Source organism: Choloepus didactylus, chromosome 17 (assembly GCF_015220235.1).
Source record: "Choloepus didactylus isolate mChoDid1 chromosome 17, mChoDid1.pri, whole genome shotgun sequence".
NCBI classification, from domain to species: domain Eukaryota; kingdom Metazoa; phylum Chordata; class Mammalia; order Pilosa; family Megalonychidae; genus Choloepus; species Choloepus didactylus.
In genome coordinates this window covers 60,089,737-60,104,992 of record NC_051323.1, presented here as the reverse complement: position 1 = coordinate 60,104,992, position 15,256 = coordinate 60,089,737, and the positions used below count along the sequence as shown (strand labels likewise).

General features: G+C 38.5%; 1 protein-coding gene across 5 annotated transcripts in view; it reads right to left on the bottom strand.

Annotated features, from left to right (window-relative positions):
- NLRC4 (NLR family CARD domain containing 4) overlaps positions 1-15,256 on the bottom strand; it is a 64,120-nt gene that overhangs the window by 25,281 nt on the left and 23,583 nt on the right. For 4 of the 5 annotated variants that reach the window (XM_037807519.1, XM_037807520.1, XM_037807521.1 and 1 more), the window contains exons 3-5: positions 12,683-12,808; positions 9,616-9,876; positions 6,894-8,888 (exon numbers count right to left, since the gene is read on the bottom strand). In XM_037807519.1, the coding sequence (XP_037663447.1) occupies positions 6,894-8,888; positions 9,616-9,876; position 12,683 (2,257 nt within the window). In that variant the 5' untranslated portion in view covers positions 12,684-12,808. The remainder of the gene's footprint in view (positions 1-6,893; positions 8,889-9,615; positions 9,877-12,682; positions 12,809-15,256) is intronic. The other variant, XM_037807523.1, reaches the window with a different exon arrangement.

Sequence of the window (15,256 nt, the reverse complement as noted above, 5' to 3'; positions counted from 1 at the left end):
CTAATTCACATACACTTCCAGAAAATAGAAATAGAGGGGACATTTTCCAATTCATTTTATGAAGCCCCCCGTTAAAGCCAGTCAAAGACAGTACAAGAAAACTTCAGACCAATGTAATTCATGAACATAAACATGAAAATCCTCAACAAAATATTAGCAAATAGAATCCAGTAATATGTGAAAAGAATACTGTACCATGACCAATTAGAATTTATACAGGAAATGAAAGGCTGATCCAATATTTGAAGATCAATCAATGTAATACATGATCTTAACAGTCTAAAGGGGAAAAATTACATGATCATATAAATTGATACAGAAAAAGCATTTGACACAATCCAACATCCATTCACAAAAAAAAATTCTCACAAACTAAGAATAGAAGAAAACTTCCTCAACCTGATGAAAGGTAACTACAAAAAAAATCTAAAGTTGACCTTAAACTTAATGGTGAAATATTTAATGCTTTCTTCCTAAGATCAGGAATAAGACAAGGATGTACAGTCTCACCACTCCCATTTGATATTTAACTACAAGTCCTAGGCAGTGCAATAAAGCCAAAAGAAAAGAAAAAAAAAAAAGAAAAAGAATACACATGGAAAGGAAAAAATAAAGCTATCCTTTTTTGCAGATGAAATGGTTGTCTATATTAAAAATTACAAGAAATCTACAAAAAACAAAACAAAACAACAACAAAAAAACCCACAAAACACCTGGTACTACTAAGTGTGTTTAGCAAAGGTGCAGAATATAAGGTCAACACCCATCCCACCCCCCCAGAAAAAAATCCATTGTTTTCCCATAAAATAGCAATAAACAAATGGGAAACCAAAATTTGAAAAAACATAGCATTAAAATGACTCCCCCCAAATTGAAAAGCTTTGGCATACATATAATAAAACATATATAGGATCCATATGTTGAATACTACAAAACAACGACAAAAAAAATCAAAGAAGATATTTAAAAAAAATAATAGACCATGATCACAGATTGGAAGACTCAACCTAGTATACATGTCAATTCTCCCAAATTTGGATTATAGAGTTAATGTAATTCCAACAAAAATCTCAACAGGAGTTTTAGAAGATAATCTATTTCTAAAAATTATATGGAAAGGCAAAGGAACTAGAATATAAAAAACAGTTTAGAGAAAGAATAAAGTTGGAGGAATAACACTTCCCAATTTAAAACTTAATATATAACTACAGTTAAGATAGTATGGTATTGGCAAGGAATAGGCACATAGATCAACAGGAGAACAGAGTCACAAGTAGATTTCAGTCATGATTTTGAACAAGATGTAAAGTCAATTAAAACGAGGAAGAATAGTCGTTTCAATAAATAGAGCAATTGAATATCCATGTACAAGAAAAATGAACCTTGATCTAAACTTCACACTTTATAAAAATTTTAATTCAAAATGGATCATAGATCTAAATGTAATATAAAACGTAAAAAAAAAAATTATAGGACAAAATATTTGTGACCTGGGCTTAAGCAAAGGGTTCTTAGACAAGACACCAAAAGCATTATGCATAAGGAAAAAATGTGAATTGGACTGCAACAAAATTAAAACTTGCTCTATGAAAGACACCTTAAAAGAATGAAAAGACTAGATACAGACTAGGAAAAAATATTTGCAAACCACATATATGACAACGGACTTTTACCAGAATATATAAAGAATTATCAAAACTTAATGGTAAGAAAACAAACAAACCAATTAAAAAGTGGGCAAAAGATTTGAACCTGCACTTCACCAAGGAGGGTGTATAGTTGGCAAATGAGAACATGAAAAGTTGTTCGACTTTTATTAGCCATTAGGGAAATGCTAATTTAAACCACAATGAGGGTTAAACCACCACTTCACAAAGTTCTAGTTGCTCCATAGCCTCATCAACACTTGTTACGGCCGTTTTTTTTTTTCAATTGTAGAATGGCTAAAATATAAAAATGGACAATATCAAGTGCTAACAAGGATGCAAAGGAACAAGACATTCCCCCACCTCTCTCCCTCTCCTTGGACCTCCTTATTCCCTGGAACACAAAGTATTGAAATTAAGCCAATGAATAACCCTACAATGGCCTCCAAATAATCAATGAAAGGAAGAGTCATATGTCTCTCATTTTAAATCAAAAGCTAGAAATGATTATGCTTAGTGAAGAAGGCAAAATAGTTAGCCAAGTCGTGAATGCAAAGGAAAAGTTCTTGAAGGAAATTAAAAGTGCTACTCCAGTGAACACATGAATGATAAGAAAGTGAAACAGCTTTATTGCTGTTTTAGTGGTGTGGATAGAAGATCAAACCAGCCACAAAATTCCCTTAAGTCAAAGCCTAAACCAGAGCAAGACCCTAACTTTCTTAATTCTGTGGAGGTTGAGAGAGGCAAGGAAGCTGCAGAAGAAAAGTTTGAAGCTAGCAGAGATTAGTTCATGAGGTGTAAGAACAGAAGGCATCTCCATATTTAAAAGTGCAAGGTGAAGCAGCAAGTTATTTAGAAGGTCTAGCTAAGATCATTGATGAAGATGGTTACATTAAACAGGTTTTCTACATAAATCGAACAGCCTTCTATTGGAAGAAGATACTATCAGGGACTATCATAGTTACAGAGGAGAGAAGTCAATGCCTGGCTTCAAAGCTTCAGAGGACAGGCTGACTTTCTCGTAAGGAGATAGTGCAGCTGGTGACTTCAAGTTGAAGCCAATGCTCATTTACCATTCTGAAAATCCTAAGGCCCTTAAGAATTATGCTAAATCTCTGCCTGTGCTCTGTAAATGAACAACAAAGCCTGGATGACAGCACATCTGTTTACAGCATGGTTACTAAACATTCTAAGCCCCATGTTGAGACCTACTGCTCAGAAAAAAAGATTCCTTTCAAAATATGATTGCTCCGGGATTAGGACTTGAACGTGTCTTTGTGGGGGACATTATTCAATCCATAACACCCCTGTTTTCTTTGCTTTCTCTTTTGGGCAATGTAAATTGAAACTCTTATGGAAAGGATTCAATATTTTAGATGCCGTTAAGAACATTTGTGATTCATGTGAGGAGGTCAAAATACCAACATGAACAGGAGTTTGAAAGAAGTTGATTCCAGCCCTCATGGATGACTTTGAGGGATTCAAGACTCCAGTGGAAGAAGTAACTGCAGATGTGGTGGAAATAGCAAGAGAACTAGAATTAGAAGTGGAGCCTGAAGATGGGACTGAAATGCTGTAACCTCACGATAACACTTTAATGGATAAGGAGTTGCTTTTTATAGAGGAGCAAAGAAAGTAGTTTCTTGAGATAGAAACTACTACTGGTAAAGATGCTGTGAACATTGTTGAAATGACAACAAAGGATTTAGAATATTACATAAGCTTAGTTGATAAAGCTGTGGTAAGATTTGAGAGGACTGGCTCCAAGTTTGAAAGAAGTTCTGTGGGTAAAATGCTATCAAACAGCATCATATGCTACAGGGAAATACTTCATAAAAGGAAGAGTCAATCGACGTGGCAGATTTCGTTGTTGTCTTATTTTAAGAAATTGCCACAACCACCCCAACCTTCAGCAACCACCCCCTGATCAGTCAGCAGCCATCAACATTAAGGCAGGACCCTCCACCAGCAAAAAGATTATGACTTGCTAAAGGCTCAGATGATCGTTAGCTTTTTTAGCAATAAGGCATTTTTAATTAAGGTAAGTACATTTTTTAGACATAATGCTATTACACACTTAATAGACTACCGTATAGTGTAAATGAAACTTTTATATGCACTGAGAAATCAGAAAGTTCATGTGACTCGCTTTATTGCAATATTTGCGTTATTGCAGCAGTCTGGGAACTGAACCTGCAATATCTCCAAGGTATGCCTATATAGCAAATATTGAAGAACAACCTTGGAAAGTTAAAGGTATTTTGTGGTTTCCTGGGACTATACCTACTTAGCCTGGCCATTGACCCTTCTTTAACCTAAATCTGTTCAGGGGGAGGGCTCCTGCATGTTACGAATGGTGTATGTCACATCATTCTCAAATTGGCCCTTTCCATAAAGAAATTACGTGCATTTAAAGGAGGATCTGATCCAGAAAACTTAGCACATCAACTGTAAGTAAAATCTGTGATTCTTGCTGTATCCTACCCCAAACCCCAAATTCCAAAGAGAGATATAAGTGCCAAATTCTAGAAATTCAAAGCTCTTAAGCAATATAAAGTCATCACTTAATGTTCTGTAAACAGATTCCTTTCTTGATAACATTTTAGAATAAAAATAAGATTCAAAAGCAATTCTCAAGAAATACATCTTGAAAATAAACAATTTTCTTGAGTAATCCTTAGAAATGAATTAAACTGAATCATTAATGGTAAGTACCAATACTATGTTATATCCTGTATAATGTTAGATTTATATCTATAATCAATTGGATAAGAAGATATTTGATTGTTTCATTTAAATGTTCCCTAAAATTTTATATATTTAAGTTGGCAATAAAAAGCCTTTTAGGGGAAGCATCTTCTCCTTGTGAAAAAAAAAGGAGGGCCATCATGTGTTTGGGCTCACCTTATAATTGACATATATGGCATTAGCCAAGGACAAGAGAAGAAATGGCATAGTGTCGAGGTGAGGAGCATAGGCTCAGGAGCCAGACTATTTAGATTTGAATCTCTGCTCTACTACTTCTAGCTGTGTGATCTTGGAAAAGTGTCTTAATTTCTCTGTGTTTCAGTTTCCTCATCTGGAAAATGGGCATAATTATAGTACCAGTGGAAACAAACAATGGTCCATCATCTGATGAACAGATAAACAAAATGTGGTGTATCCATACAATGAAATTGTATTTATCAATAAAAGGAAGTGAAGTGCTGATAGATGCTGCAACATGGATGAACCTTGAAAACATTGTGCTAAGTGAAAGAAGCCAGATAACAAAAGGTCGCATGTTATATAATTCCATTTATGTGAAATTTCAGAATAGCCAGGCCATAGAGACAGAAAGTAAATTAGTGGTTGCCAGGGGCTGGGGAGAGGGGGGATTGGGGAGTGACTGCTAATGGGTACCTGGTTTTAAAGTAATGAAAATATTCTGGAATTAGATAGTGGCTGTGGTTGCATAACCTTGTAACTTTAATAATAAAAACCACTGAACTGTACACTTTAAAATGACATATTTTATGGTGTGTGAATTATATCTCAATAAAGTTATTTAAAAAATAAAAGTACCCAACCTTATAGGATCATTAAGAGGACTAAATGAGTTAATATATGGGAAGTCCTTAAACGGTACTTGTCATATGTGTTCAATGTTGGCTATTATTACTATTATTACTATCCACCTTTAAAAAATCAACAACTTGAGTGAAGATGGGGTAGCATATTTATCAAGCTTGCAATTAAGTAAAGCTCAGATGAATAGATGAAGGAACTGAGATGCTAGAGGGTGAGTATACATAATCTGAGGGGACTCAGAGGGCAAAATAAGAACCCACCATTGGGTATAAATTACAGGCCATGAGATTTTAGTTGTAAGAAAGACTATAAGTACTGACTACAAATTCAAATCCCAAAAAGGGTCAGGGAGGCAATGCTGTTAGGAGAAGTAGTCAGATGAGGTCTGTCAGTTGGAAATTATGTATATTGCCCAAAGAGCGTGGGAGAAGATCAAGCTGGTGCTAGCCTATTGTTTCCAAGTGATGATGTAGACATGGTTGCCATGTCTAACAATTTTTTAAGAGAAATGAGAAACCTGAATTTTCACATGATATCTTGCAATTTCAAAATACTGGCAGCCCCTAAGGGACAGGGATGGAAGGAGACTTTTCATTTTACATCATTTTATAATTTGCATCATGTGAATATACTACTCAAAAAATAAATTAAATTTTACAAATTAAGAACAAAATATTGGTAATTAATTTTTTTTTGTTTTTTTTTTTTTTTAATTCCAGACACCATGGAGGCCAAATTCATAGATAACAAGTTTGTAATATCAGTGTAAGGGAATAGCCATCAAGAGGTGTGGTTAGCTTCCTGACTCACAGGTAATCTAATAAAATCTGGGTGACTATCCAGAATCTTATAGAAGGCACTCCTGCATTGAGTATGAGGTTGGAAAGATTATTTGTACAAAAGATTCTAGATTCTTAGGATACCTAAATCATTCCTCTGCAAGATGACAAGCAAGGCAGAGCAGGATGAGAAATCACTTGTGAATGAAAACCAACCCTGGTTGCTACAGATAAGTAGAACAGGGGTCCTGCTACCCAAAGCTTCACACCACACACAGCAGCCCCTGCTCTGGGATCAGGGCTGGTCTGCAAAGACAGGGCAGACACACGCCTTTAGTGTTATTTGGAATTTGGGAAGACTCTCCCCTTTACCAAGAAAGTTTGCCGCCACGTGTCTGAATCTGAAGCCTGAAATTTCTTCACATTAGTATCTTTAAAAATGCAGATACTTGGGATGAGGGTGGGGCCAGGTAAATTCTCCAATTTTCCAGATGAGACTTTAGTATAACAATTAGCCACTAGCTCCTACAAGTGATTAATTACAGGTTGAATTTCCTCCAAGACTTGCGGTTGAAGGAATGTACCACTTGGCAGGAAAGCAGTGGGTGTCAGGTGGAGATGAAAGGCTGACGAGGGAGAAGGTTTGCTGAAAACAAACTTAATCTGCTTTACTGCTTTTCAATCAGGATATAGCTCCAGCTCTTGGAAACTTCTTAAGACCTTCCAATCCGGCAGCCTTCCCCTGAAATGGACCCCTCTCCCCAGTCTTCCTACCTTCCAAGTCCTGACACTGACTGGAAACTATTAGAAAACTTAAAACAAAATGATGTGATATCTTATTTTTCCACAGTACCCAACCAGGCTTGATTATAGCTTAAACTGCTGATATTTACCATACCTGCCAGCCGTTGAGTCTGTAGATCGTGAATACTCAAGGTTTTCAGGTTTGTCACCAATGTGATGTGCTGCTCATCTTCTATGGTGAGCGGACTGGCTTCCACCATGAGGGAATGAATGTTCTTACAGGTGCCAAGGACAGAACTAAAGCTTCCAGCCATGCCAGCACATCTTTTAATGTATAATTTGAGGCTTGTGGCAGAGCTGAATATCTTCCCCAGATATTTTATATCCTGCTTATTCAACTTGTCAAAATCCTGCAGTGTGACATCCAGAATCTTGAATTCCTGCTTCCAGTTGAAGAACAAAGACACGGCCCTGCTGGGAATGTAGGTTTCTGAGGACTCTTCTGGGTGGATCCTGCTCGTGTCTTCTGTAGCCATGTCCTGTGAAGCTGTGGCTTCCCTGTGGAAGTCCAGTTTAATGAAGTCCAGAGCACTTGCACAGTTAGGCAAGTGTTCAAAAAAGTCAAATAAGTAATCAGGGATGTTCTCTGAGTTGATATATAAGCTTTTACCACGAAAGAAATCTTCAAATTCTTGGCTCAGAGCAGATCTGGATATACTCTCATGAAATAAATTGATGCCACACTCTGCAAAGGAATTTATATTTATGGCTTTCAGGATTTCTTGCTCAGTGGTGTTTGTCACATTTTGCAGAGACTCCTGCCTCCAGAGAGGCCTCTTGGTGATGGAAAGGTCAAGGAGGCTGCCATGTTGATGGACTGCCGCAAGGTGCTTCATAATGATCCTGGTGGCCTCAGCAGATGACCCACATGTGTACAGGAGTAGGTTACTATACACAGATGTGATATCTGAAATGGAAACCATTTTCTGCAAGTAACTGTTCCCCTTGGTCACCTCCTCTGGCTTACAAGATGTCAACAAACTGCTGAGTCTGCGTCCTGCTGTGTACTCCTGGAATGACTGATGAAAGAATTTATACTTTGGCTTGAACCTTTGAGCAGTATACTTACAGAGGAGTCCAATTGTCAGTAGGACATCCTCATTCGTGCTGGACAAGTCCTCAGGTTTGAAATCAAACCTGCGGGAGAACACACCCCCTAGAGCTAGGTCTCCACAGAGGTCTAGGCTCTGAGTGAAGTCACTCGCAGCTACACCTCTATACTTAGGCTTGTTTTTATGTATCAGCAGGTCATAGAAGGTACAGAACAGCATTGTTTGTGTGTAAGAGTGGAACTCACTTTCCCCCATTTGGATTGCACAAGTGATGACCACAAAGAGAGGGGTCTTCATCAGATTCCTCAAGCATCTGGATTTCTTAATCTGGAGCAACAAGCCTTCAGCGAGCTCCTTTATCAGCACTTCCCTGATAAGAGCCTGGGCACTGTCCTCAGTCATATCCCCCACCTCCACAGTCAGAGCACCAAACTGCCTGATATGCCTCAGACACTCGGTGGTGGTGGTGACAATGACCATATTCTTGAAGCGGTGGTTTTCCTTAATCAGAGCCTCTATTTCTGGGCAGTTCTGGGGTTTGAATTCATTATAGCCATCAAGGAGGAAAAGAACCCTTTGCCGTAGCTTCAGCAGTATGGCCATGAAAGTTTGTTTCCTGATTGTGTCGGGTATATTCAGGAGTTGATCACTCAGGGTTTCAAAGAGTCCACCCTGGGCCCTGCTCAGGCGGAGAAAGAAGACAAATTTGAACTTGGTCAAAGCCTCACACTTCCCGGAGGCCCAGAGCATGGCAATTCTCTGTAGCAGAGTGGACTTCCCTTTGCCTGATTCCCCTTCAATGATGCAGGGGCTCTGAAGAGTCTCCAGGAGACCACTCAGGGTCAGCTGCTCCATGCGGTGATGGTGCTGGTCCTTCTTCCACAGAACAGGTTCTGTGAAGGTGCTTTTCAAATTAAAAATGATGTCGATCTCTTCACCCAGGGGATAGAAGTTCAGAAAAGATGGGGTATGATATAAGCCCTTTAAATCCTGAGCCAGATCATCTAAGGCTTCTTCTGACATCTGATGAAAAAGACCTGGTAGGGAAGAGATGATACTGAAGAGGACCCAAGTGTTGTCTCTCCGAACCTAGAGTTCAGGAGGAGGAAGGGGGAGTGATACTGAGCATCTTCCTCCCCTAGTTCTGAGCTGGTGAAAAGGGTTCTAAGTATCTCCTCATGCTTTCCCTTGTCATTCTTTACCCTCCTTTCCTTTCTGCCTTCTGCTTCCTCCTTTCCACCACCAAATCTTATAGAAGCTGATTGGGAACAGGGTGGGTTTGGGTTAAGGAAAGTGTAAGGTATGGCTGAGAATGATGGTTAGTGGTAACTTTCAGCAGATCAAGCGTTACCTTTGATTAAAATCTCTCATGACATAATTTACTAATTTAAAAGAATAAAAACTTAAATCAATATTTCATGAAAAGCAGAAACATTCTGCTTGAGTCTGACAGGCTCTTTTCTCTGATACTTTGAGCCATGGAGTAATCAACCAGCTGGGCCACTGATAATCCTCATCATCTAAAAAGTAAATTTATTGCCTAGTTTTGTTTTGAAGTGATACCATACTAAACCATTTTTTCCTGGCCTTGGAGTTACTTATATGCAAATAATCTAATGGGAGGTTTTTCCTGTGAGCTTCCGAGTTTTTCATTAGCCTGAATCAAAGTCAACAGCTAAGTGATATGAAGAGGGAACAGGGATTATGGACCTTCTTCATGGTGTATTCTTTTTGTAGAACAGACACAAGTAAATTGATACTTACTTTGTCCATTTAAGTCCTGAAATAGAGGATAGTTCCACTTTTCAAGAGATGTAAGGAAGAGGTTACAGGCCTCTGAACCCTTCTTCAGAATCATGTGAATGATTCCTCTTGCAGCATCCTGCTCAACCTTCTCGCAGCAAATGATGTTTAGTTCTTCATAATTCAGAACATTCAGTGCAAATAGATCATCTGTAATTTGCTTTATAACAGTCATTCCCATCCTTTGAATGAGGGCTTGACTCTTATCCTTTATGAAATTCACTGAGGAGATGGGGAAAATATACTTACTTATTCATTCCTTTGTTCACTCATTCATTTATAAAAAATTTGTATATCAGCATTTGTTGCCAAAGAATTAGGGTCATGCTTTTTTTTCTCTTACCTTTGACACATCTTGAGTTATAGAGATGCCAAATGTTTGAATTCTAGGCCCTCAAGAAAAGCTCTGCAAATCCCCTTACCTCTAACTCCAGAGTCCTGGGTGAGAAAGATGACTTTGCTTTGGTGATGAAGAAAGGTGAGCAATCTTGCCCCCCCAATTGAAAAGGGTCCACAGTGAGATTATAGTGGTTAAGACTATGGGCTTTGGAGTAATGAGACTGGCCTGGGATCTGCCAATTGTAACCTCAGCAAGTTACTAAATCTCTTCAAGCTATTTCAGTGATGTGCTGGTAAAATATTTAACACACTGGTTCTTTAGGGGCAAAGGCCCTAATTTGTATCATTTGCCAGTTTTCATGGTAGAATTATTCCCACCCTGGCTGATTTTAAATTAAAAACAGGATGACAGCTAGCTAAGAAAAATCCTGAATATTCAACAACTGGTTCTCACAAACCAGTAAGACCCAGCTCCAGCACACCACTGGTTCCTCATCTGTAAAATGGGGATAAGAACAGTATTTGACTTACGAAGCTGTTATGAGAATTCATGTATAGTAGCTCATACAAAGTTAGAGTTCAGTATATGTTAATTACTATTTTTAGTCATCATTGTGTTGACACCACTCACGGGAATAACATATTTTATCTTCCACAGTCTTTGGTCTTTTTGAAGAGTATCACTGCAAAACATTTGTCTGTATCCAGTCTAAGCTCTCTCACCTCCCCTGGAACCTGGGGAAACCATGTCAATTTTGAGTCTGGCTATGCAAGGTAACTGTCAAATGGAGCATCCATGGTGGCCTAGCAGCCCATGATGGCCAGGAGGACGTCTCCCTGCTTCCTCACTCTCAGCCATTGTCTGCATTAGTTTTCTTCCTGGGCTGGGCTGCTCCAGGCTTTTAAACCTTTCTTTTCTGATTGCCTCTGGAGAGCAGTTGTGCTCCTCCTGCAGGCCCCGAGGCCTCTCTGGTCTGAGGTGTGCCATCTAGCACTCCAGCCTCCAGGATCCCACCCAGCTTCCCTTTCCCTTCATCACAGATCTCTGCTCCCAAGCTCAGCTGGAACTTTGCCCCAGCCCTGTCTACATGTCCTGTCAGGGAGTAACATCTCTCTCCCTCTGGGCTCTCACCTGTTCTCTTGGCTTCTGCAACCTCCCTATGCGATAATTTCCAAGTCTTTGTTTACTCATGCTCTTCATTTTACAGCTAAAAAAAAAAAAAAAAAGCCTCAGAAGGACTTAGAAACCTGCGCAAGTCACATGACCAGCTCTTCTGAGGCTACATTACTTCAGCTGTGTAAAATGGAGATCATGACACTTTCTCTGACTATAGAATAAATATTGAATAAATATTCAATGAAGTCAGGTAAGTCACATACATGAAAATGTTTTAGAAGTTGGAAAGGGCATTGCTATGTAACTGTAAAGCAAACTTATTATTATCCATGGGATATCTCCATGCATGTGGACCACCATACTGCTCTCTTATCAAGTAGTTAGGTGAAAACAATGCTGCTATTCTTTCAGTATTCATTTTTATCAGAATATCTCTTAGTCTAGACCAGCACTGTGCAACAGAACTTTCTGTGATGATTAACATATTCTGTATCTGCACTATCCAACATGGTAACCTTTAAACTCATGTGGCTACTGAGCACTTGGAATATAGCTAGTGTGACTGCAGAACTAAATTTAAAGTTTTATTTAATTTAAATTAATTTAAATTCAAATTTAAATAGGCACATGTGACTTGTGGTTACCACATTGGATAGCACAGGTCCACACCCAGCCATCAAAGTGGAAATAGCTTACACTTTGGTAGCCACTTAGATCTATACCATGTTTCTTCACAATGAACTTGACAGGTATAGCTCTCTATTGTCTGGCTGGATGGATATGACTGAACAGGTGATGGCCAACCATTTAAAACATAACACCAGACCATTTTCTGTGTGAGTCCTATTCTATCTACGCTTCTGTGACTTCATCACAGGCTGCCATATTTGCAACTGCATTCCCAAAACTATTTTGGGGGGAATTCTTTCATATAAAGGGTAGAGGAAAGCATGAGTTGATTTTTCATTCAATATCGTTAGTGTGCCAGTTTGGATATATTATATTCCTCAAGAAAAAGCCATGATCTTTTAATCCAGTCTCGTGGGATATTGGGATTAGGTTGTTTCCATAAAGATGTGACCCACCCAACTGTGAGTGATACCTTTGATTAGGGTGTGACCTCTGATTGAATGTTTTCATGGAGGTGAGGCCCTGCCCATTCATCATGGGCCTTCATTAGTTCACTGGAGTCTTATAAAGGGGCTCAGAAACAGAAGGCCCTCAGAGCTGCAGCAGAGACAGACATTGTGAAGCCTTTGAAAGCTGATATTCTGGAGAGTACCATTTTGAAATGCATCCTGGGAGCAAACAGACACCAGCCATGTGCCTTCCCAGCTAACAGAGGTTTTCTGGATGCCAATGACCTTTCTCCAGTGAAGGTACCCTATTGTTGATGCCTTACCTTGGACACTTTATGGCCTTAAGATTGTAACTTTGTAACCAAATAAACCCCCTTTATAAAAGCTAATCCATTTCTGGTGTTTTGCAAAATGGCAGCATTAACAAACCGGAACAATTAGTATTTGATAGCACACTATATAATAAGGTAGATGTTATTCCTAGTGTACTTACTTGTTATGAATAAAAGCTTTCCACTGTCTATATGTCAGTAGAAGATACTGTTTCCAAAAGGACAGGTCAAAGCTGATCCCAGTGTTGTCCTCTTGTTTCTGCAAAACTACTCTTCATTCTGTAAAACTACCAAAACACAGCCAGAAACTATCAGAGGGAAGGAACTAGAGAGATTATCCAGTTAATGCCCCTCTTTTTATAGATGAGGAAATGGTTGCTCAAAGCCACTAAATGATTGCTTAAAACCACTGGCTATTTATGGCCAAGCCCTAAAGAGAACCCATGTCTCTGAACTCCTGGTGTAGAGCTCTAATCCATGCTTAACTTGAACTGTACATTTCTCCTTAAGGTTTCCTTACACTGTTACTGTTCAGAGTTTAGAAGGCTACTTGGAAAAAAATAGCAAAAGATGGTATGAATAAAGTGTCAAAATGAATGGTGCAGAAGGTAAATTCTCTCCAGTTGTTCCAGGAAAGGAAAGAAAAAGAGGAACAGGTATCTTCCAGGGTGGGGATGGGGTGAAGTTTTCATGGCACATGAACCAAGTCTTTAAAGATGGGTAAGATGAGGCCATGTACTTGGCTACAGTGATTAGGGAGGTGAGGATGTAAAAAGCCTTCCAGGTGAGAAGAAAATGGGCAAAAGTGTGAAGGACATGAGTATGAGTAATTGAAGATACAGTAAGATGAATTATGTTGCCAGGGTAGAAAGGGAGAAACCAATTGAAAGCCTGGAATGCTGAGATAAGGCATTTGTACTCTATCGTTTAGGCAAGTGGGAGCTATCATGCCCAAGGAGCGTGTTCAAAGTGATGTTTTAAGAAGCACATTTCTACTCCCTAGTATAGTCTTGGCATTTCATCCTCCCAGACAAACCAAAAATAAGTAGTACTGGCTTTTATATTTACCCATGTTGTTACCATCACCAGAGATCTTTATTTCCTCATGCAGCTTCAATCTATTTTCTGTTGTCCTTTTCTTTCAACCTGGAGAACTCTCTTTAGCATTCTTACAGGGTGAGTCTAGCAGTGACCAAGTCCCTCAGCTTTTGGTTATCTAAGAACTTTCTTGTTGGCTCTCATTTTATTGTTTGTTTAATGCAATTTTATTGAGATATTCACACACCATATAATGCATCCAAAGTATACAATCAGTGGTTCACAGTATCATCATACAGCTGTGCATTCATCACCACAATCAATTTTAGAACATTTTCATTACTCCAAAAAAAAAAAGAAACAAAAATAAAAAGGTTATACACTCACCAGTATAGTTAATATAAGAATATTCTCATTTATCCCGAGGAAAAGAATCCCATACCCTGCATATTCCCCTATTGTTGACATTTAGCTTTGGTATACCCTGTATATTACCCTATTGTTGACATTTAACTTTGCTTTTGTTACAGTTAATACAAGAATGTAACAATGTTACTGTTAACTAGAGATCTCAGTTTATATTAATTGATATAATTAATTATCCCATATACCACCTTATTATTAACATCTTGTAATAGTGACAATGTTTGTTGTAGTTCATGTAAGAACTTACTTATATTTATACAATTAACCACCATCATTGTCCACTCTAGGTTTTGCTAAGTTATACAGTCCCAGTTTGTATCCTCTAGCTTGCCTTCTGGTGACAGACACATCTCTAGCCTTCCTCTTTCAACTATACTCATACTCAGCTTTGTTAACTACACTTACAGTATTGTTCTAACCGCACACAGTATTGTGCTATCCATTTCTGAAACTTTACAATCAACCTTATTGAACATTCTGTACTCCTTAAATATTGATTGCCCAATCTCTGCTCTCTTTCTATCTCCTGATAGCCTATGCTTTCGACTTTATCTCTCAGAGTTTGCTCATTATGGTTAGTTCATATTAGTGAGACCATACAATATCTGTCCTTTAGTTTCTGGCTTACTTTGCTCAACATAATGTCCTCAAGTTTCATTCACATCATTGCTCTCACTCATTTTTTTAAATTCATTTTATTGAGATATATTCACATACCATGCAATCATACAAAACAAATTGTACATTTGATTGTTCACAGTACCATTAATAGTTGTGCATTCATCACCAAAATCAATCCCTGACACCTTCATTACCACACACACAAAAATAACAGGAATAGAGAAGCTCAGAGAGAAAACCACAGGAGCTGAGAAAGAAAGCCCTGGGAGCCAGGAGCTGAAAGCAATGAAACCCAAAAGAGAAGAGACAGAACAAGAAACCACATTCCTTGCCATGTGATAGAGGAGCCCAAGATCACCGGCAGCCCATCTTCAGGAACAAGGTATCATCTTGATGATGCCTAGATTTGGACATTTTCATGGACTGAGAACTATAAGGTTGTAAACTAATAAATTCCCATTGTGAAGCCAGCCTGTTTCTGGTATATTGCATTCTGGCAGCTTTAGTGAGCTAACAAATACTTCCATTAGGAAAAAATACTAATACCTCCATCCTGCCTTAGTATGGCAATTTGGTGGTAGTGGTATCTCCAGATGTCTCATTTCACAACTCTAGTGAATTCTTTATCATGTGTTGGTTTGGCGATATAG